Source organism: Drosophila ananassae, chromosome 3L (genome assembly GCF_017639315.1).
Source record: "Drosophila ananassae strain 14024-0371.13 chromosome 3L, ASM1763931v2, whole genome shotgun sequence".
Lineage (NCBI taxonomy): Eukaryota > Metazoa > Arthropoda > Insecta > Diptera > Drosophilidae > Drosophila > Drosophila ananassae.
The window spans coordinates 8,621,883-8,643,770 of record NC_057929.1 but is presented as its reverse complement, the minus strand read 5'-3'; the positions used below and the strand labels follow the sequence as shown (position 1 = coordinate 8,643,770).

At 45.3% G+C, this 21,888-nt stretch overlaps 7 protein-coding genes across 18 annotated transcripts in view; 3 read left to right on the top strand and 4 right to left on the bottom strand.

Annotated features, from left to right (window-relative positions):
• The window catches only part of LOC6494671 (myb-like protein V), a 34,359-nt gene extending 23,811 nt beyond the window's left edge, over positions 1-10,548 (top strand). For 2 of the 6 annotated variants that reach the window (XM_014907425.3, XM_014907424.3), the window contains 5 exons: positions 5,572-5,624; positions 6,701-6,770; positions 7,825-8,379; positions 8,441-9,217; positions 9,276-10,548. In XM_014907425.3, coding sequence (XP_014762911.1) covers positions 5,572-5,624; positions 6,701-6,770; positions 7,825-8,379; positions 8,441-9,217; positions 9,276-9,527 — 1,707 coding nt within the window. In that variant the 3' untranslated portion in view covers positions 9,528-10,548. Of the gene's footprint in view, positions 1-2,578; positions 3,074-5,571; positions 5,625-6,700; positions 6,771-7,824; positions 8,380-8,440; positions 9,218-9,275 lie in introns of those variants that run through there. The other 4 variants (XM_014907422.3, XM_014907423.3, XM_044715231.1 and 1 more) reach the window with 3 other exon arrangements.
• Positions 10,479-12,064, bottom strand: LOC6495939 (serine/threonine-protein kinase mos). Of its 2 annotated transcripts, XM_032451164.2 has the most exons (5): positions 11,940-12,064; positions 11,731-11,879; positions 11,465-11,678; positions 11,293-11,411; positions 10,882-11,044 (listed from the first exon to the last, which is right to left on the bottom strand). In XM_032451164.2, coding segments are annotated over exons 1-5 (513 nt in total). In that variant the 5' UTR covers positions 11,942-12,064; the 3' UTR covers positions 10,882-11,015. The 2 variants fall into 2 exon arrangements, with proteins under 2 accessions (XP_001959891.2, XP_032307055.1); XM_001959855.4 differs by having other exon boundaries at positions 10,479-11,411.
• On the bottom strand, positions 12,059-15,729 carry LOC6495938 (tafazzin). Of its 3 annotated transcripts, none has more exons than XM_001959854.4 (5): positions 15,297-15,729; positions 13,751-14,087; positions 13,286-13,522; positions 12,394-12,782; positions 12,059-12,336 (listed from the first exon to the last, which is right to left on the bottom strand). In XM_001959854.4, exons 1-5 carry the CDS (start codon positions 15,423-15,425, stop codon positions 12,292-12,294), a joined length of 1,137 nt encoding a protein of 378 aa, XP_001959890.1. In that variant the 5' UTR covers positions 15,426-15,729; the 3' UTR covers positions 12,059-12,291. The 3 variants fall into 3 exon arrangements, with proteins under 3 accessions (XP_001959890.1, XP_014763552.1, XP_014763551.1); XM_014908066.3 differs by lacking the exon at positions 15,297-15,729 and adding an exon at positions 14,466-14,613; XM_014908065.3 differs by lacking the exon at positions 15,297-15,729 and adding an exon at positions 14,167-14,558.
• A 50-nt stretch (positions 15,730-15,779) lies between these two features.
• On the top strand, positions 15,780-16,552 carry LOC6494672 (39S ribosomal protein L18, mitochondrial). Its single transcript, XM_001959853.4, has 2 exons — positions 15,780-15,851; positions 15,910-16,552. Exon 2 carries the CDS (start codon positions 15,917-15,919, stop codon positions 16,484-16,486), a length of 570 nt encoding a protein of 189 aa, XP_001959889.1. The 5' UTR covers positions 15,780-15,851; positions 15,910-15,916; the 3' UTR covers positions 16,487-16,552.
• Positions 16,505-16,891, bottom strand: LOC6495937 (cytochrome b-c1 complex subunit 9). Its single transcript, XM_001959852.4, has 2 exons — positions 16,663-16,891; positions 16,505-16,603 (listed from the first exon to the last, which is right to left on the bottom strand). The coding sequence occupies exons 1-2, from the start codon at positions 16,792-16,794 to the stop codon at positions 16,568-16,570; spliced, it is 168 nt and encodes a 55-aa protein (XP_001959888.1). The 5' UTR covers positions 16,795-16,891; the 3' UTR covers positions 16,505-16,567.
• A 131-nt stretch (positions 16,892-17,022) lies between these two features.
• On the top strand, positions 17,023-19,018 carry LOC6494673 (diacylglycerol kinase epsilon). The gene is made up of 4 exons (XM_001959851.4): positions 17,023-17,196; positions 17,260-18,270; positions 18,330-18,647; positions 18,702-19,018. Exons 1-4 carry the CDS (start codon positions 17,029-17,031, stop codon positions 18,825-18,827), a joined length of 1,623 nt encoding a protein of 540 aa, XP_001959887.1. The 5' UTR covers positions 17,023-17,028; the 3' UTR covers positions 18,828-19,018.
• Positions 19,001-20,427, bottom strand: LOC6495936 (nascent polypeptide-associated complex subunit alpha). Of its 4 annotated transcripts, none has more exons than XM_014908064.2 (2): positions 20,343-20,427; positions 19,001-19,840 (listed from the first exon to the last, which is right to left on the bottom strand). In XM_014908064.2, the coding sequence occupies exons 1-2, from the start codon at positions 20,349-20,351 to the stop codon at positions 19,181-19,183; spliced, it is 669 nt and encodes a 222-aa protein (XP_014763550.1). In that variant the 5' UTR covers positions 20,352-20,427; the 3' UTR covers positions 19,001-19,180. The 4 variants fall into 4 exon arrangements, with proteins under 4 accessions (XP_014763550.1, XP_014763549.1, XP_001959886.1 ...); XM_014908063.3 differs by lacking the exon at positions 20,343-20,427 and adding an exon at positions 20,109-20,248; XM_001959850.4 differs by lacking the exon at positions 20,343-20,427 and adding an exon at positions 20,073-20,164.
• Positions 20,428-21,888: the final 1,461 nt, after the last annotated feature.

The window sequence follows — 21,888 nt, the reverse complement described above, 5'->3', positions numbered from 1 at the left end:
CTTTCCGAGTGTGTGTGTTTGTGTGTTTGTGTGTTTGGGTGTACTTTATTGTTATTGGCATATCAGTGGCTCAAGGCGGCAGAGAGGCAAGGGAGTGGCAATCCATTGACAAGTCGGGCCACCAAAAGTGTGAATGTTGCAGAATTGTTTTCGGCACCCAGGGACGACAGCCAGAGGAGCGTCAGGAAGGAAAACAGGAAGACAGACTTAGACAGCTTGTTGGCCATGTGGCATGCAATAAATGGCACGATTCAATGAATATCCATCTTCTGATTCGCCATGCTCTCCCCATCACCATCATCATCATCATCATCGTGGCAATCATCATTCTCGCTTCCAATCCCCAAACCCATTTTCATCTGCTTCTAATTTGGCCAAAAAAAAAAGGAAGGCAAGGGAGGGAGTTTACTTTAGTGAATTATTTGCCGAAAAGCAAATGTAATTGATTTGCCAAGAAGCGGAGAAGTGAGGGATTATTGTCGTTTAATTGATAAGGAGGCAGTGGCAGGACCAGAACTTTCAAAAAGGGTTCAATCCTGCCCTCCTTTCAGCTCTTTTGTGCCTGTGAGGTCCTCCATCTTCGTCCAGCCCGAATTGCTGACAGTTTCCCTTTTTTTTTCTCTCGTCATTCTGTCGGCTTGTTTTTTTCTGAAACAACAGCTGAGCCATGTCCATAAAGTATAGTATCCCAACTGTGGCACGACATTTAATCCTTTATCCCCTCAAATATTTGCATTTGGACGAGGCGAAGCGAAATGCAAACGGAAGTTTTGTTTATTTGTTTGCCTTTAATCAGGCGACAGATCAACAAGCCCAATCCGAACCGATTGGCATGTGCTAATGAAAAGTTGACTTAAAGGCGAGGGCAGGCCAGGGCAGGGATGGCCTGGAGCATCTGCAACATCAGCATCCGAGGCAGAGGCAACAATGCACAACTTTCGCCAGCAGCACGTGCTCAGTTTTTAATTCGAATGCCTCTTCAGTTAACCACCATTCTCCTCTGGATGCTTCTCCGCCGCATCTTAATAAGCTCGGCTGCATGGAGCTGAAAAGAATCAGGGACCAGAAAGGATGGGTTGGGAAAGGGAGCATATAACACAGTCAAGCTCCACTAAGTAGCCATAGCTACAATAGGAGAAAGCTACCATCCAGACCCTTGAAGCAATCCCCTCTGTAACAGCCGAGAGTCGAGTGGCAACAGAAAAAAGACTCTATCACTGTCAACTGTCAAGCGGGGGGCGTGGTCTTCTTGGACGATGTCTCTCGAGTGGCACTTGGTCGCTTACAAGCATTTTCCAAGTGGAGGATGGGCCCTGGAACACACCAAGATGGAGCACCACCCCAAGACCCTGCCCTGGAGTCCGCAGTATGGGCACTTTTTTATTATCCACATCAGTCGAGTGGCCCTGCTCCTGCTCCTGGTCCTTGCATCTCGCCATCATCATCATTGGACGCTTCTTCCTCGCCTTTTGAATTGCTAATAATTTTGTCGCAAGCGTTTGATGGTTTACTCACTCGGAAACGGAGTTGCGCCACCTAGAGACACCATTCCCGGTACCAACCAACCACCACCCACCCATGACCCACCCGCGGAGCTGGGCGCCCGGAACTAGAGTTATGTATTTGTATTATGAATATATAAATGGGATATATAGCCATAAATTTTAGGGTAGGTCAGAGAAACACTCCAGAGTGTAATATTGTTGCATATACTTATGGCTGGCCATTAATGCTACGTTGGGTTAAGAAAGCCACCCTTCATCGTACTACCCCCTGGTCTGACCTGCAGGACCCTCGATGAGTTTTTTAGACCTAAACCCAACTTGATGATTCATACGCCCCCTCAAACCAGTCGAATAATTCGGAACTACCACCACTATATGTGGTATGTCTGGGCTATATGGTATATGGTATGGAAGGGTTCTTTTTTTTGCCAAGACCCCTTGACAAAAAAGTGCAATGCAATTAATTTTTCGCGAAAATTAAGAAGAGGAGGGGCATTTGCTTTAGAGCTCTATCTTAACAAGTACACAAGGAGAAATTGTGTAGTATTAGAATAGAGATTATATTAAAGATACAAGATACAGCAATTATAGACACCCTTTTCTTAGTTTTAAATAAAATTAATTTTTAATAAAGACCTGCCCTAAAATATGAGGAATATGATATCAAATTATTTCTCCTGCCTTTTTGAAGTGACGTTTCGTGTTTGCATTTGACGCGACGGATGAGAAGTCCAAAATGTGGATGGATCACCGTAGTGGTTGCGATACATGGGGTTGTTCTTCTGACTCGCATCTGCGAAATGTTTGCTTTATTGTTTACCCACCTTCCCCTCTGCACCGCCACTCCCCGCTTCCCTAAACTCCCCCCGTCGTCGCGGTTCATTAAATTAAAAACGGCCAATTCGTAGTCCAATTCGGAGTAATACATCAAAAAACATCAGCGATTCGGTGGAGTGGGTGGGTAGAAGAGTAGTCCGGCGTCCGGACCAGAGAAAGCCGAGAAGAGAGAGTGCCGGCTGTTGCAGTGATCGAAGGACGAATGAGAGGTGGTGGGGGGGAGAGTGCAAGCCCCAAGCAGCTGTTTTGGTAAAAGCACGGCGAATTCAGTGCTCTCTCTTGAAAACTCTCTCCAAGCTACCTCCAATTCGCCGTGCATCCTGCGAGGGTTGTTTTTCCTGTTCCTTTCGGCTTTTCGTCCTTTTCATCATTGTCCTTTCGGTTTTCGTTCAAAACACAAATGGTCGCGACTTTTTTAAAGGAGTTTCTGTTTTTTTTTTGTAGTCTCTGCTTGAAATTATATCCTTTCTTCTAATTTGTGTTGGCTTTTTGCCGAAAATTTATTCCGCTTTGGGGACAGGACTTCACCGCTTCCGCTTCTTGCCCTCCGTGTGTCCTTTTGTTTGGTGTCTGCTGCTCCGGAGTCCGGACACTCTACGGGTTGTTATTTTTACGGTTGTGCGGTCTCGAAAGTTCCCCAAAGTTTGCCCAACAACAACCAGAATCAACAGAGTAATCCCTTTCGGAATGACATAAAAAGTATCAAGTTATAAGTACGGAGCATAAAGATGGTAAGAATCAATTCCGGATTAATGGGGAATCTCTTTTGTGTAATTTTAAAATGGATGCTGGCTGGCCCGCCCGTCGCTCCATCTCCATGTTAATTAATAATAAGCGTGTTCATATTTTTTACCCCGAACGGTGGTTAAATCCTCGCCAGATTTTAGAGCGATCGTTAAGCCAGGAATGCCTACTTCCCTTTTGATAAACTCCCCCGACAGGACAATGGATTATTTTTTATGGGATAGGACATGCCATGGAAATGAAGCTGCAGAGAGAGAAATATTCCTTTGGAATGTGAAATGATATCAAAAGTATTTTCATGAAAAATACCATTTTTCTCTGTGCACTTTGAAGCCATAACTTGAAGGGTGGTCTGAACATCTTACGGAAGTGCGTTTGCGGGTGCAAATGGCCGTATGATGTGCCACCCTTCGCATTTCACCCGCCATAGCTCCCACTCCCACTCACCCACCAACCCACCCACCCACTCACTGCTTTTTATCCCCAGGACACGGGTGCAACATGTTGCCGGGATTTGTTTTGTTAATTTCTATTTTGTCAGAATGAGGAATATTTTTTGGGTTGAACCCCTAAATCATATTTTGGGCCACCCACCTCCCACCTCCCACCATCACTGCCACACTCGGCGTGTTGCAAGCCGCATGCTAATTGAAACCTGTACGGCTGGAGTTTCGATTTTGAACTTTCTGCGGCGGCGGCAGTCAAAGTTTGTGTCGTCTTTGGGGGCTACATCGATTAATTAATAAAGAATTCATGTCTGATTTTATAACTTCATCAATAAGTTGCGCTGTCGGCAGCCCCCCTTTCGTGGCCCGATCTCCCAGCTCTTACTCCCTCGCTTTCTGCTTTTATGAGGGAAATTCACAATGAATATTTATGCGCGTCGCCTCTTGAATGGGAAATGCCAGTGGCAGTGGAGGTGGCGGTGGCGGTGGGCGACTGGGCGACTGGGCGGAGTGGGGGTCAACAGCTGCCGACAGGCGCACCAGTTGCCCGAAATAGCTTCTTGGGTGGCTTGGGTGGCCGCCTTTGGCGGAGTCTTTGGAGAGTGGCCCAAACGCTTCAGCTCTCTAATTTTATTAACACGTTCATCATTCCTCGCCATTCGCCGGCACAAGTGGCGCCTGAGGACGGCAATCAGTCTGGGGATCCCCATTTTCCACATCCCCCAGCCCCTCTTCTCTCCTCTTAGGCAAACGGCTGCCGCCTGCTGTTGTTGCCCCCAATTTTGGTTCGAAGGGGGGCATTTTCATATCGGACCGTGCATGCATGAAAGCGAATTAATAAAAATTATTGCATATATTTGTAATTCCGGGTGCCTCTTTAACGGGTGGACAAGGGCTGTAATGAAAGGGGGGTGGCATGGGTGGGGGAGTTGGGGGCTTGGTTGCTGGGTGACTTCTTTATTGGCGCGTGCTGCTGCCACTGCTGCCACCGCTGCTGCGTTTTATCGCTCCCTCTTCTGGCCAATGCCCCCCATCCAGCGCCACTTCATTTTATTGGAGCTTCCATATTTTTGCTGCTGCTTGAGATGAAAGCGTTTTAGAAATATGTTTTAGAAGAGAAAGGAAAGTTTACCAAAGGACATTGCTTTAAGAATCTTTTCTAGAATCTGTTTAAATCAAAAATCCATCACTTTCTTGGGGGAGAGAACAAAAGAATTGCAGCATATCCAAGGAATTCGTGGTGAAAGTGGAGGGGCGGGCCAAGTTCTTTCGGGGAATTTGGGGAATCTGAAGCAAGTCTAGTGCATAATTAAATTGATTAATAGCCTGAGGAGTTCTCCTTACCTCTACTTACAGAGTATTTGAAGTATAGAGGAGAAATGGGCAAACAGAATCGACTCTTATCTATATCTAAACGTATATATATATTTGTCTGAGCTGTAATCTCAGACTTGTGTTGGCACTCCCATAATATGATATTCAACATTTGATTTACACTTGAATCTGTAAATGATGTTGCTGTTGTTGCTGTTGCTGTTGTCATTCATTGTGTTAGCACTAGAACAAACAATTTATTACAAACTGTCTGGGCAACAGACCAGCAGACATCCAGACCTCCAGACCTCTAGACCTCCAGACCAGTGTCAGTGTTATATCGTCACGTCACACAGATGAAAAAGTCGTGATGTAATTTTTTATCGATTACAGTTTGGAGAAGTTGGAGCTAGGGGAGGTTGGGTTGTTGACTCCGGTGATTTATGGTGTTGCATGCATCAGGCATGAGGCATCAGGGCTGTAGCCTTAGGGTCCACACAACCCCCTGGGTCACATCGCCAGAACTCGGCTCCTTTGTCACTTTCCATTAGCTTGTAAACTGGTGGTGTAAACTGTTGATTGGCACTGTGATATGGACAATTAAATTGTCGTTCTTAATCAGCGACGAGTGCACTAATTCATTGTGTTTAATTTTAATGTTTTCTCCAACATTCTTTACTATTATTTATTTTTTCTTTTTTTCCTGCCCAATTGCACGTTTCCAGAGCCAATGCGGGTCGCCAACGTTCGAGAAGGAATTGCGCGAACAAATTGAAAAGTAAGTGACAAATAGTCTAAATTGTTAATCACGATAACAGACACGACAGATTACTCCTCTGCTCTCGCACTAATGTGTGAAATAAAGAAAGAAAAATCGGGGTCTATACCCGGACCAGAACTCGCCCGTTTCCTGGCCACTTTCCGCGCTCCATTACCTTCTGCAGTCGCGTAATAAATTTCGAGCCAAATATTTATTTAATTTGCCTAGACTGGCAATTTTTGGAGTAGTTCTTCGCGGTGCTTTTGGCAAAATCTAGTACGTAAATAACTCATACTCCTGCCTCGTGACTGGCCACGCCCACCGTTTGCCATCGCCCTGGTCTTGGCCATTACGCACAGAACAAGTTAACGGCATCGAATGCAATTTTGCAAATTGCCAAGAAGCCCAAGGAGCAACACAACACAAAAAATATGCCTGGCCAGGGGTGGGGAGCAGCAGGAAGCGCTTACTGGCCGAACCCATCAATCACCCCACGGAGCCCTCAGCCCCCAAAAAGTGTAATTACCGCGATTTGGAAATGGTGCAAAATTCTGGTCTAGACCGAGAGTTGAGTTCTCCGAACCCTCTTTCTTTATGGCCACCATTAGCTGTTGATATCAGAACCCATTCAAAGACTGAACTTTGAGCTTCAGCAGAAAATATATATTATTTTTTTAATACTAGTTATTGCTACTATTATTTTTATAAAAGTTTAAGTTTATTTAAGCCACTTTAAGCAATAAAGATAAAGATATTGCCAAGTATTGGCAAGCCATTAAGCTTTTAAAAAATGACATTTTAATGGAACAGTCTTACTAGCTCTTCCTATAATAGCTCCAACTTTTTATTTTAAATATTTAAAACCATTTTGAATCTGTTTCGAAATAAAAAAGAGACTTTATTTAAACTCAAATCTTTTTCAAATCTTAATCAATATTTTGCATTTTCTGCTGAAAGCCCTTTAAATCATTTCATGATTGTTGCAGCTCGTTTTCATTTATGCACTTCTATATTTATCCCCTTATTTCTTTTACTTTGTTTTCATCATCCGCCTGTGTTGCCCGTGTTGCCCGTGTTGCATTCACCATCCGCAGCATGAATCGCATTATGAAATCCAAAGAACGCAAGCAAATGCAGACATGTCGGGATCACAAGGCACTGCAGGTATGTATCAACTCGAAAAAAAAAACGTTGGAAAATGGGAATCCAGAGTCCGGAATACAGACTACAGAGACCAGAGAGTACAGAGGGATTGTGGGAGGTTGGAGGGGGCTTTTCCGCAAGGAGCCACACAGCATGTGGAAAATCAATTTGCACAGCGCGAGTTTCCAGTGCTCCGCTTATTCCCTCCAAGTCAAGTCATAAATAAACGCATAAATTCATTTTTAAGAACAATCTCTCCCCTCGCTGCCATTCCGGCGCATACAAATTGTCTCTTATCCGGACGGAATAGCCCAACACAAGAAGTCGGAATGGAGCCAGAGCATGGAGCGCCAAGCGCCAAGCGGAGCGACTTTGTTGTTTTCGGCAAAATGGTTTCCTGGCCGGGCACATTTCTTGCCCCCGAATTGATTGAGGTTCGTCGGCATTAGAGACGCTTCAGTGCGCCCTGGTGGCAGCTTTTCATTACCATTTTCCGGGGGAGATTACTTTCCCTTTCGTCGTTAACTTCTCGGCAATCTCATTTGCCTCGCCAGCTTGCCAGCATCCAGCCTACTAGCTCCCAGCTTGCCACAAGCTCACCCAATTTTGAAAAGCTCCGCTAATGAAGCCCAAGGTTTCACGTTCAATGGTTGCATTCGACCTTCGGGCCAGTTAACAAGTTGGCTTTGATCGAGATTGGATATTTGTTACATGCTTGAATGGGAGGGGGGGTCTTGTAACTACTGCTCACTTAGCACTTCGGGAGTTATTCGTCGGCGTCGTTGGTTGATGGATGGATATGTGGATGGGTGGTATGGATGGTATGGGTGGTGGTGGGGGGCAGGGAATGTGTGACCCTCATCAGGGCAGCTGTCACGGGCGAAGGTTGCCCCCCGGGCACTTGATAAATACTTGATCTAATCAGTTAGGTTAACTCGTTCCCCAAAGAGGTGAAAATTGTAAATGATTTTTTACGATTTTTGGTGTGAAACCCCCGAGGGTTTACCAGCTAATTTGAGAAAATCATGGTGTAATTGGACTTCAGACTAAAGTAAACCCTCTTTCCCCTTTCCAGACCCGCTTTGCGCGCCAGGAGAGCTTGCTGCACTCGATGCAGCAGGAAAATCGCGCCCTGCTCACCCGTATCCGGCAATACGAGCACTGCCTCGACGACGTAATGCGCAAAGTGGTAGATGCCATTGTGGCGGAGGATAATCTCCGGGAGGAAGTGAGTATGCTAAAGGGTAGAGTCCGGGATCTGGAGGCCCAGAATGCCGCCCTCTCCGCCAGCCCTGTGAAGGGCAGAGACGAAGGCTATTGCACCATGAGCAGCGGACAGCCCCAGCCGTCCAACGGACATCTGGAGGATCTGCCCGAGGAGCCGGAACAGTGGCTACTTCCCGCGGAACCGTGCTCTACGGAAATGGAGGACTGGAGCATGTCGCAGGAGGAGCTGGCTGTGATGACCTTCGACGATGAGCGGGAGCAGCAGCATCAGTTGCAGCTCCAGCAGCAGCAGAGGAGGAAGCGAGATCATGACTGGCTCTGGCCATCAAGTGACTTCATCAATTCCACCACCGTGGAGACGGATTCCGTGGCCGATGGCATTGCCCAGCTGTTGCAGCAGAAGGTAGGTCCATTATATTTCTTATTTCCCAAAGGAAGTGGAGTTATGTTGAAAGCTTTTCCAGATTGTTTACTCCGAGGACGAGGAGGTCGCATGTACTGACTTCACCAATGACTTCTACAAACTGGTTAACATTCGCTCCAACTCCTCGCGTAGTCTCTACTCCTACCTGGAGGGCGAGACCGATGACGAGGATGAGGACGACGAGGAGGCGGAGGATTCGAGCATGTCGGAGAGTCAGGTGGGACCTGCTGCCCGGAATGCGATGAACGGCGGTAGCAGCCCCACACCCAGCGAAGCGGGACGAGCCCAACTGACCAGCTGCTCCTCCAGCGAAACGGATGAGCTCTCCGCCAGTCAACCGAAGAAGGAGGAGGAGCCCGACTATGCGGTCATCGATGAATTTCATCGTCGGGTGAGCGACATTGAGATCGAAGATGTTCCCCTGATCGTGAGCAGCAGTACGCCCATGAAGCCGTTGGATGAGCAGCAGTGCATTGCCCAGATCATCAAGAGCGAGCTGCGCCGGCCGCCGCATGTCCTTGTCAAGTCGAAATCGGTGCTAGAGGAGCAGGAGCCCAGCTGCATCCTGCGCCACAACCAGCGCCGCGAACTGGAATCCACTGTGGTGAGAAGCGACAGCATTAGCTGCGCCATGATGGCAAAAATGGCCAAAGAAGTAGCTCCGCCGGCGCCGGGAATGGTGACCAAGCTGAAGGAAAGAATGCTGCAGCGACAGGCATCCACGCCGCCGACAACCAGTTCCTGGCGCCGGAGCAATGGCTGGAAAAGGGTGACATCTCCAGTCCATCCTCCAACAGCGGCTGTTTCGTCAAAGAAGGTAATTATTTTTATTTTTTAAAGAGAAATAAATATTAATATACAATTGCAATATCCAGAAGGAAACCAAATCATCGGAGCTGCCAAAGAGTTGCCTGCCCAAGGCCCAGCCCACCAGAATTCCAACGAGCATCCATTCGTCGGTGTCCTCGTCCTCCTCCATGTCCTCGTCCTGCTCCCCGTCGCCCTCCTCCCCCTCGCCGCAGTCCCCATCACAGCAGCAGAAATCGCCAGGACAACAGAAGTCGCCGCAGCAGCGGAAGTCGAAAATTCCACCGCCCGTACCAGTACGCCGGTCCTATGCGAGTTAAAAGTTGACGCCTCAGCGAAATCTCAAATTAATAATCATCAAGCAAACAAATATTTAAAGATTTAAAAGACTAAATTGTGATATATTCAAACAAAACAAAACAAAACTAAACGAAAACAGAGCAGATAAATGATAAAGGATAATACTAAAAACTAAAGAGAAAAAGGAGCGGAGGAGCAAGCAATGTTTTGTACGTACGAATACGAGTATTTATGCATATTGTAAATTTTTTGGAAGATGTTTTACCTTGTAAGCGGCACTGCCAACTGTTCCCCCAAAAACGAAAATGACGAAAAATTTAAGGATATGCGTATAGCTCACCCTGCTCTATGGCATATATTTTGTAGAGCAGCGGCTGCAGCATCCCAATGCAGTAGGTTACTAACTAACTATAGATCGAGACAACTTCATTACTGATTGATCTCTTTGTCGCCGGCAAGGAGCAATTCAAACTACTATTAGCTAGCTTGGGTCATGAGCCAGGACATGAACTAAAACTGTAGTCTTCCGCACAAGTCGAGTGTTTAACTGATTTTTAAACTGGACACTTCTAGGACGCATTAACTAAAACGAGTTAGAACCCACGGACACACTCGAACTAACGACAGTTGAACAATTGCATTTAAGGGTGAAATATTTCAAAGTGTTTACGATGCAATGTAAAATGCATACCTATTTAAGTACGACATAACACATATACTATATAGATATATATAGAAGGTTTCCGAGAGCGAACATTAAACGACACCCATAACAATAAACTGTAAATAGCAGTCGTCGAATAAAGCTAATGACAAGAACCTCTTCTTCAGACGTAGAGTTAGCTCCTCAGGGCCTGCTGCCACCGACTAATTTATCGCAGCAGCCCGCATCCTAATCATATATATATATATACATACACTTATATAGAACAGAACGCACTATGATCGAGGAAAGAAAGATAACTTAGATATAAGCTCGTATAAACATTATAAATGTATTTTCGTAGCGTAGCGAGTACAAAATAAACAAAAATGAAGTTACAAGAAATAAATTATTGACCTAACCAATGGCCTTTCTCTTCTCAAGCGATCATCGCCGAAGGTTGGTAAAACTTTTACAAACATGGCACACTACGTGTAAATAACTAACTAATCAATAATATAAAAGTACAAAAAATGTGACAAACAAACACGATCGCTTAAACTAGATACGGCTGAGCATGAGCTGCAGTTCATGCTTCACTTGACCGGAGCTGGAACGTGACTCCGGGGCGCTGACCCAGCAGCTTTTGTAGAGTTTGGTGTAAGCGTTTTCCAGGCACGCACTGGGGCTCGCTTCTGGCGCCGGGCCTTCAAAATGGAGGGCTAATCGGTTCTGGCGGCGTCTCTTTTTCAGATCACGGCCGGCGGTGTAAGATGGATCGAAGCTCAGATTACGTCGAGCATTTTCCCGTCTGTGAGCGGCATAGCTTTCATCATCTTTGGCGGGGGAATTCAGCTCAGCATAGCTATCCGGCCGTAGCTCGTGTTTTACGACCTGGTATGCAATGGTTTCATTACAATCGAGTGATTGATAAGGCAAGCTACGGGTCTGCAATTGCCACATGGTGATACCCAAAGAGTACACATCCGAAGCTTCTGATAGCACTGTTGCTCGCAGTGCTTCCGGAGACATATATCTGAGGGTACCCCTCGGACTTCCTCTGGGACAATTCTCTCCAATTTCCATAGACGAGCCAAAGTCGCAGAGCTTGCAGATATAGCTGCGTTTGTGCTTCAACTTACAACCCACAAGTGAAGGTCTAGCTCCTAGGGCAACCAGGATATTGTTTGGTTTCACATCTAGGTGCAGTACATTGTGAGCGTGGCAATACCTCAGTGCTGCCACAACATCGAGGGTTATCCTGAAGAGGTAAATTTTGTAGAAATATAATTTGTAAAATGTCTTAAAGCTTACAGCACTCTATGAACGAGTGGCAGTTCCAAAGTGTCAATAATCTTCTGCAGCGACTGGCCCCTAGGAAACTCCATGATTACCAAGCCAAACTTGACCGCCGCTTCCAGTTTCAGGAGGCGCACAATGTTCCTGTGCTTCAGGTTCAGCAAATGGGATTCGTTTTGTAAAGAGGACGCCGCCTGAGATCGGATTATCTTAACCGCAACGGAACGTTCTGCAAAAAATATTATTATTAAATTATTAAAATAATAAATGTATTTAATTACCTCGATAAATAGCTTTAAAAACAGCTCCATAGGCTCCACGTCCAAGCAACTGACACCGTGTAGATCCTGGGGCACCATCCTTAAGGAGTTCCATCCGCTTTGGAGTGGTTAGCAAAAGCTCTCTCTTCCGACAACGAATTGAAAGTGCCCTGTATTTATTTATTAGTAAATATAATAAAATTATTTTATTACAACATTACATGACTTACATTCTGCCGGGTCGTATAACGGTAAATTCAAGCAGCTGTTGGTAATAGAGTTGCCAGCTAATTGAAAATTATGTGACCAGCAATATTTAAAATATAACGGATTTTCAAAAGAAGTCTTGTTAGATTTAAAAAGTAATACTTTATTTGTTTCATCCAGATTTGAATTCTGTATTTACAATTTTTTATAATGCACACTTTATCAACTGAAACGCCTCTCAAGCAAATAATCATTAAAATATTGATATGGAGGAACTGAGTTATAATCAAAAGATTTCGAGGGTTCATTTTGGGCTTAATACTACACAAATAAATATTACAAATTTCTGCCGTTAGGCTCTTGCTTTCAAAGCCGCTAGAAGCGTTCTCTGTGCAATTTCTCGGTCTCAGCTCGCAATTCCTGTAATTATATTAAAATTAGTAAAGTGAGATATAGAAGCTATTGAAATTAACTAACCCGAAAAGCCTCCTGAATTTTATCAGTGATGAGTTTGCGCGCCTCGGGCTCCGGCACGTTGTGCTTTTTAAGATCCAGCACAAACTTGGTAAGATCCAGGGGCTCACCAACATTTAAGGTGACCCGCTTTTTCCGATTGAACACATAGGGCTCAACATTGGGCAGGACATCGTCCATACCCTCGTGCCACATTGGCAGAATTATGGGAATTTTGGGAGACTCGTAGATGATGCGGCCAACACCCCACTTCAGACGCAATTCCTCCTTCTCCATGTTCACCTTGCCCTCGGGGAACACATGGATCCAGTGGCCTAGAGCAGCCTTCTCGATACACAGGTTAATGGCTTCTTGGTAGACACCGTTGCCTCTCACAACAGGTATGCACTTACCTGGGAGGAAAACAGTGATTGTGCAAAATAAAATAAAAGTTATTGTACCAAATAAAGTTCAAATTAAATATTAAAGTAAAGTTTAAAAGCATTTTCATTCCTTCAGAGGCAGGTGCATTCCTGTTGTGACCCGCTACAAGTTTTTTTTGTTTAATTATTATTAGTTTTTAGTATGGCTAGAATAATCTTCAAGTGGAATAATTATAGACATCAGTTTCCTACATTTATTAGCTTATATTTCCATTACTGCGAAATTAAATAATTACGGAATTATTGCGCATTTGTAAAAAAACAAAAAGATTAATAAAATAAAGCTTTACGTTATAATACTTTTGATTAAATAAAATCATTAGAGATTATTTATACGTATGAATAAAAATCATCAAAAAAGTAATCAAAACAAGCTTGGTTTTCAAAGAATACGATCTTATGGAATGAAATGCGTATTTAACTTATTTTTGATAATAGACCTGGTTCTGGAAACGCGAAAATTAAGGACTTACCGAACATAAAGAACATCGAGTGCCACCTGTTGGTGAAGCAGATGTCATGAGCGGCCATCGACCAGCGTATGCTGAAGGTGTTGCAGACTAGCCTAATTGGAAGTGTGCCCCACAGGCCGGGATCGTCGAAGCAGGAATAGTGATTGGAGACCGTCACCAGGGGAGTGCCCTTGGGCCGCTTGCTGACCACGCGTATGAGACGATCCCTGTTGTGCACATGTGTTTTGTTCCAGAAAGCTATAGTCAAAGTACAGAGGCGAAAGATCAGTATTTGCATAATTGTACCCTGTTATTTAACTTGGCACACGTTCGACCTTAGTTTAGAGCGGCGAGAGAGACAACCGCTCACCGTTAATTAATCGGAAAGATTCACGGTCAGGGCGAACGGCTCTCTCGGCCGAAAATAAACGTGCCTTTCGGCCAGTTGTTGTGTGAGGTCAGTATCGAGCCGACCCCCATACTTACTCAGCACGAACTTGCTGAAGATCCCAACGACAGTGATCACTATTTGGCTAGTCACATACCAAAACATATTGGGATTACGCAGCCTAGGGAATATCCAGTCCAGCTTGTAGGGTATCTCCACGCCCGACCCCCGGGCCGGATCACTGATCCGATCGGACATCGGGGGCGGCGTCGGTATTGGCGGGGGATTGGGCGAGGACGAAGGAGTGGCTGGGGGTAGGGACTTGGAGAGGCTTATCCGATCGGTTTGTGTCGAGGTATCTTTGCGTTCCGACTGATTTTTGGCAGAAAATGTCTCATCCGGCAGTGGACGTGCTTCCGGAGCTGGGGTGTAATGCTGCAAGTGGTGATTGAAGAAAAAACAAATTAATTACCAGTACTAATAACGGTGTCAGACAAGAAATCCCTATGCTAACCATGGCTAGGGTTTAATCTTATCGGGCCTACGCTGGCTCGAGACAGTTTTCTTTTAAATATATGTGTGGCTTGTCGCCGGTTCCCAGTGTTTAACATTTTTCATTTCAATTTTAATATTTTCTCCTTCAAATGTCAAATGTGTGGGAGCCGCCTTTGTGCCACAGGTCGGCGGCATGCGCAGTGCGTACTGCACCGGTACCGACAGCTGCAACAGCATCTGGCCGTTTGATGCGGAAATCTGCATTTTTTTTTTCTTTTGATGCTAGACAAGAGCGCGAATGTCTGCGGAAAAACTCACATCGCCACAGATCCGATGCGACGACCTTGGTCAACGGGTGCGGGATATTGGCACCTGGGAATGTTTTTGCAACCAGTCGGCGGGAACTTTCGAGCGTAACTGATTTTCGTCTTGGCGAAAATCGCCCAGTGCAAGCTAGAAAAGCACTGGTACGCACAAAACAAGGGCGATTGACGCCGCACACAAAGAGAGACAAAGACCAGAAGATAACCGGAAAGCGAGCGAAAGAGAGAGGTGGTGAGGCAAGAGTCAAGTGGCTTGGGAGATTGTGAAACTATCATTATCAGTTAATAAACTTTGTTTAAAGGTATGCTTCCGTGCATACTGATCACGTTGTTCTAACTTAACTGATACGAGATAGCCGATAAGCTTTTGAATTTGCGCGCCCACCATTGAAATGGTGAGTTTTAGAGTGTGGTGAGTTTGCAGTATAAACACAGCTAAGCCACAATGGAAAAGATATTTTGTTTTGTTTTGATCTAAAAATTAAGAGAATGATTAAAAGTTTATTAGGTTACAACCTAAAGTCAAGGTTCTTTATATTTTAATTATCTTAATTTAAATACATTAATTTTAAAATTTCATAAAATAATGCAGTTCTAAATTTTATTTTCGATATTTTTATTTCATAAGGAAATATATTTTTTGTCCTTACAACTTCTGTTTTATAAACATTCTAATAATTTTTATTAATTTAATTATTAGGCCACAAGGCAAAACATTTTTTACAGTGTAGGAGAAAGCGGTGGCCTGATTCTGTTTATACATGAATGTACGACCACTGGTCCTACGTTGGAAAAAATGAATCACTGGGAAATAAACCATCCTTACCCTAAATAGCAGCGCCTGGAGCGGCGGTCTATATCCGCCGGTTAGCATGTAGGTGAAGTTTCGCATGGACACGGACGCGGATGCGGATCCCACGTGTCTGGGGAGGCTCAAATACCTGACCATTAACATGATGTGCAGCACTTAGTTTCAGGAGTACAATACGCAGGAAATTCTTTTGAATATGTTGCGGCAATTTACATAACCGTTTATAAGCCAAGAACTCTTCTACACTCGCAATTTTGGACTGGCACCGATTGCGCTTTCCTTTCCTTCCGCCGTTTCTTCACCTGGCCTGCTGCATGTGGCGGCGAACTTGAATTTAGACTCATGGGTGCTCGGGCAGGGGGAGGATAGGGCGCCGGGGTCGCTAGGCGCATGTCTCGAAAATAGTCAAGGCCAAAAGAATCTGAATTAATTGATAATTTAAAGAAAACAAGGCTGAAACAAGACGAATCAGCTGGTAGGTTCTGCCATTAGCACTATTTTATTCCGTAATTAACCAGCACTGCCCAGCGATAGATTTTCCAACACTGTCACTTATTGCTGGATATTTAGGTATGGTTTTGTAATACGCTCGTTTTCAATTAAAATTATCTTTGAACCGGCTTTTCAGAACGAGAATGTCTCGCAGCGCCCGCCCACTCACCTCCGCTCGTGTTCTACACAAGATCAAGGCACTAACGACGCCTCAAAGCACCGACTATGTGGTAAACCGCAATCCACGGAATTTGGAAAGGCTGCGGATTGCTTATAAACCAGGTGGATACCATTTAGAGAAGCCGGGGCGTTCCTTCTGGCACACGTTGGAAATAAACACCAGCGGTCGATATGTCAGCGCCGATGTAAAGCACTTCGAAAACGGAATCATTTTAAGCGCCAGCACCTCCGAGTGGGCCATTAAGCAACAGCTATACAAAACCAACGACACCGCCGCCTTTATAAACCTTGGGCGCGTGTTGGCACATCGGTGCCTGCAGTCGGGAATTACAGAAATGACCTGTAACGTGGATGCGGTACCCGGTAGCAAACTCCAAAAGTTACTTCAAACTCTTCAGGACAACGGGGTTTCTTTCAAGGAGCCTGCTCGCCTAGAAAACACACAACCCTGGGATGCCGAGAGGCAAGAAAAGCCCTGGGATGTTTCCGAGCAATCGCTAAACACAACAGAGCCCCCAAAGACGGACAAATAGTAAACAAGAGCCATTTAGTTATTTTCGTTTCGTTTAGAATAAACGTTGATTATTATGCTAATTAAATCACATCGTATTCATTTATTCGTATTTGCCCTTGATGTCCTTCCAGAGTTTCTATAATCAGAAAAGTATATTTTAGCCAGGATTTTTCTTACATAATAGTGACTACTTACGCCTTTGTTGACGGTCTCGAAGATCAGGTTCGAGCTGACGTCCACGGCGCGCTCGAAGAAGAAGGCGGACGCGATGATGGCCACGGCGTAGGTGGAGGTCCGTTTGAACAAGGTATTGTAGATAACCTTCATTTTGGCGAGATTTATTTACTAATTTTCGTTTTCTCTCGGAAAAACTACTCCGTCTGTCACGACAATTTCACAAGTGTGGGCTAACGTCAGAAAAGCTAGGGAAGTGTGACCAAATTTATCGATTGTAACAGCTGGCGAATTTCAATCGCCTTTCCTCCACCTCTAATTGGTATGTTGATGGAGAAAAACAAACGATTTTGTGACAATGCGAAAAACCATAAATATTTAACGTAAATGGACGTAGCTACCATAGAGCTGAGCGTGGAGGCGCTTATCGGATCCCTCCTGGCCCTCGGAGTCCTCTTCGCCTTCTGTCGCAGCTTACTGGCCGAAGACTATGTTATCAGCGTGCTCTCTGGGAAAACACGTCACAGCTGGAAATCAATAAAAGTCATCGAGCAGGTGCGCGGACAGTCACTTGTTGCCAGCCTCCACAACACCCGCTGACGCCAATCCCTTTTTCAGGCCTCTGGCTTCTGCAATGTGTGCGAGATCCTGCTTACCCCCTCCGCCGGTCTCTTCTGTGATTGCTGCGGAATATACACCCACTCTGCGCCGGCTTGTCAACGGCGGGCGGACCGGGAGTACCGATGCAAGGACAAGTGGTTGCGTAATGAGACGTCGGTGCGTCATTTGTGGGTACACGGAAACCTGCCAATGGGCGTTCACTGCTCGGACTGCGGCGAGGAGGTGGATCACCACATCAGCACGGATCCAGGATTGTACGGTTGGCGTTGCGCTTGGTGTCAGCGATGTTACCACAACGACTGCCACTCTCGTGCCGACCTGAAGGGTGCCTGCGACTTTGGAGAGTTCAAGGATATGATCTTCCCGCCCTACAGCTTTGTAGCAGCTCGCACCCGCGACTCCATGCGCCTTCATCTGGCCAGTATTACGCCGCCAGACATTGAGAACTGGGAGCCTCTGATAGTGATCGCCAACACCAAGTCTGGGAGTAGTACGGGCGCAAATGTTTTGTCCTTACTGAGAGGGTATCTGCATCCTCTGCAGGTGATGGAACTGGGTAGTCGAGGACCACAAGATGCCCTGCAATGGGCCGCCAAGGCCAGCCCGCGACCATGTCGTATACTAGTGGCCGGCGGCGATGGAACCATCGGCTGGGTGATGAATACCATCTACGCATTGAACATAAAGCCCCAGCCCTCGGTGGCCATCATGCCGTTGGGCACCGGCAACGATTTGTCGAGAGTGCTGGGATGGGGAGCAGAGCCACCTTCGGTTCTGGATCCGGTTAAGATCCTACGAAGTATTCGTCGCGCCCGATCCGTCAACCTCGACCGGTTTGACCTGCAGATCGAAAAGCTCCACTATCGGCTGCCCATCCAAAGGCATCCTATTAAAACAATTCATGTCTACAATTATTTTAGTGTGGGTGTAGACGCGGCTATTACCTATAACTTCCACAAGACTCGTGAATCTCGTTTCTATTTGCTCAGCAGTCGCCTTTTTAATAAAGTAATCCCAAAGTCAATCTCCTTATATTCTAATAATAATAATCAAAATCTCTGTTGCAGCTTCTGTACTTCACCTTTGGATCGCAGCAGGTTATGCAACCTGGCTGCGAACACATTGAGGAAAAGCTTACCCTTTACCTGGACAACAAGCCAGTGCAACTGCCGGCGCTGCAGGCCCTTGTCTTTCTTAACATTGATTCATGGGGAGCTGGCTGCAAGCTGTGTACACTGAGCAATTCCAACGGCGAACCGCGCATTGTCAACTCCATTTCGGATGGCGTGATGGAAGTCTTTGGCATCGTCTCCTCGTTTCACATTGCCCAGCTGCAGTGCAATATAAGCAAACCAGTGCGAATCGGCCAGGCCAAGTCAATTAGGGTAGGAATCAATCCACTCTAATCTATATCCTAACTAAATTCTTGAAAATTGTAGCTGATGGTCAAGGAAACTGTTCCAATGCAGGCCGATGGAGAGCCTTGGATGCAGGGTCCGTCAGACATACGGCTGCAATCGCGCAGCCAGGCCCGCGTCCTCAAGCTGGACGCAACCAGTACCTAGTTAATCCAATCCCAGTAACCCATAATGTGCCAGTGATCGTAATCTCGCAAATGTACTTAACCCGGAACCTCAGTCTAATCCTTATCGAATTCGTTTAGCTAAAAAGCTATTGCATTTTAAAACGTCCCTTAGCAAAGAGAGCCAAAGCTAGTCTGAAAATACAATAAACCGTATAATCTGAATAAATTCCACTTTATTTTAGTTTCAGTAATATTTTGAAAAAATAATTAAATGTTCGACTGGTGTACATGCGATGCCCGCTGGGGGGCAAGCAAAACATTTACATTTAGGTCAATAGGGATCGAAAGGCGGGTAAACAACGAAAGCAGTGGACGCAGCAGCTACTGAAGCGCCTAGAGCATAGTCAGCTCCATGATGGCGTTAACTATGTCGTTGCTGTTGTTCTTCAGCGCCTTGATGGCCTTGGCCCTCGTCGTGTTCGCCTGCGTGATGACTAGTTCAATGTCCTTCTCATCAACGCCAGTGTCGTCGACTTCCTCCTCATCCTCCTCCGCGATCGGAGCCACAGATGTGGTGGCACCAACGTTGTCGGCGGCACCAGCGGCCTCCGGAGCCTTAAACTTCTCGGCAGCGGCCACCTGGGCCTGCTGCGACAGATCCTCGATCTTGGCCTCGCCGAAGACGATGTAGGTGTCGCTGTGGGGGTTCTTGTACACATCCGGGTTGTTGATAACGAACAGGATGTTCTTTGACTTGCGGATGGTCACGCGGTTAACGCCCTGAATTTGCTTCAGGCCGAGCTTAAGCATGATCTTCCTGGCCTTCTTTTCGCCGCGCGACTGCTTGGCCTTGGAGACCAGGTCGATTGGCAGACCGGTGGCTCCACCACCCAGCTGCGTTGTGGCGGCTCCAGCCTCCTCCAGACCGGGCATGCCGCCATCAGAGTCGCTGTCGCTGCCGTCATCCTCAACGCGCACGTCCTCGGCCTTTGCCTCAGCGGAGGTGGAGGGAGCAGCCTCGTTCTTGATTTCGGTCAGTTCAGGCATCTTGATCTAAAAGAAAACACTTTTGTCAGTAAATTGCATCACATCTCTAATCAATTAACGACTGAAAAATCATATGGCGCCGGTTCAAGGTGCACTGAAAAATCGCGGTTGGGGGTGATTCTATTGATTTTTGAAGCGAAGGTGTGCACATCGTCGCTTGAAAAATCAAATCATCAGGAACTTTTATGATTGTTTTTTAAGCTAATCGTGGGATTTTACCCTTTTTTTCACAATTTACCAATAAATTAAAGGGAACCACGTGGGGTGTACATACGTTTCTCAAACAGGAAAGAAAATGGCGGCTGCCAGTGAGGTTGGTGTTTAAGAATGTAGAAATACCGAAAGGTGTTGAGCCAATTTTGACATAGTGTTGGTAAGCACCGGTATAAAAAGTGCTGTAAAACACCAAGATACCGCCAAATTTGAATTTGAAATTAATTGATCTAACAATATCTAATGTTTTGTGGTTTATTTTTGATAAAAAAATATATATTATTTAAATACTTACTGGAATCATATTGTTACTAACAATTGAGGTAAATTTTTCGTTGGAATGTTGATGCTTGCCCGATACAATGTGTATTTACAATGAAGTACTTGGAAAAGCTACTATTCTAACAGAAAATTATATAACAAATTCTTAATCCCTTTCACTTTCATTTATTTAAAGTTCATTACCCGCTTAATCACCTCTGCTGGTTGGGTAAGTACTTAGCTTAGTTCCAATACAACATTTTTCCCAAGCATATCTATTCAAAGGTCTATTACATTTTTGATGAGCGTTCATGCAAACGAGGGACCTGTTAATTACTGTATAAACCATGGACATGCTTGCCCACAAACGAGCATCGACAGAGAAATCGAAAACTGTAATTTGCTTCCAATATTCCAATTAAATTGTGTAAACAATTTGGCATAAGCCAGAAGTCCTTAATTACAGTTCGGGCAGGTGGCCAGGTGGGGAAATAGGGATACTGGCGGAAGGGGTAAAATGACACTATTCCGGGCCGAACCAACCGTCGAAGGCAATTGAGTGGGGGCGTGTCGATTGTTGGGTAAACATCGGACAGCTCCTTGTGTGTTGCGGTTAAGGGAACACATGTTCTACTTCACATCCCGTCGACAGCCATGAAATTTTAATTTTCATTAGTCAAATGATATAATTTAGTTAGCAGAGACCGCAGACGGGCGACTGCAGGCTGCTGTTGGGTACTTAGTTGCAGATACAACTAGAATCTCATTATACGTCTCGATAAAGCTTTAATTATTTTCGTTTTGTCCGCTGTGCGCATTTCTTTTGGCAAACTATGCGAGCAATTCGCAACAATTTGTCAGTAAATAATTTCGAATTGTTCTCTGTCTGCGGCAATCGAAAAAAATCTAAAAAACGCGTTCGCTCAAACGAAGAGAGTGCAGATACAATTGTATCTGTATCTGTTGGCTTTTCGGGCTGACTAGGGACTGGGGATTGGAGTGTAGGGATGGAATGGGGCTGGGCAACAGTCCCGGGTGTCAACAGCGCTCTGATTTATTTGAGCGCATTCAACGCTTCGTTGCATTTCGTTAATTTGCCCGTTTTCCGCTGCCAGAAGAGAATCAGCCCAGAAATATGCACTTATACTGAGACAGTCTATTGATGTATTCACATCCCCACCCATCCTCGACATCCTTGACAAAGTGCCAAAAAATAAAAATTAAAAACGACAGCAGCAGCCCCAAGAAGCTTTCATCATAATCAGAAAACCAAAATTATCAACGAGCCGCATAATTATATTGTAATTTATGCAATTGTCGAATTGCCGAAAATGTTTGCAATGTTCGATGCTCGTAAAAGATTTCAAACACCCGAACGTGACCAATGGCCAATATAGACTCCAATCAATGGGAGCCAGGTTTGTTGTGGCCAAAATTTTGGTCAATTACGATCAATTAAGCCATACACATGCAAATTATTGGCACCTGGTGTTGGAGCCATTGGAAAAAGCGGTGTGAAAAACGCTTGGCATATCAATGATAATAATTATTTTATAGTTATTCCATACCTATTATCATAG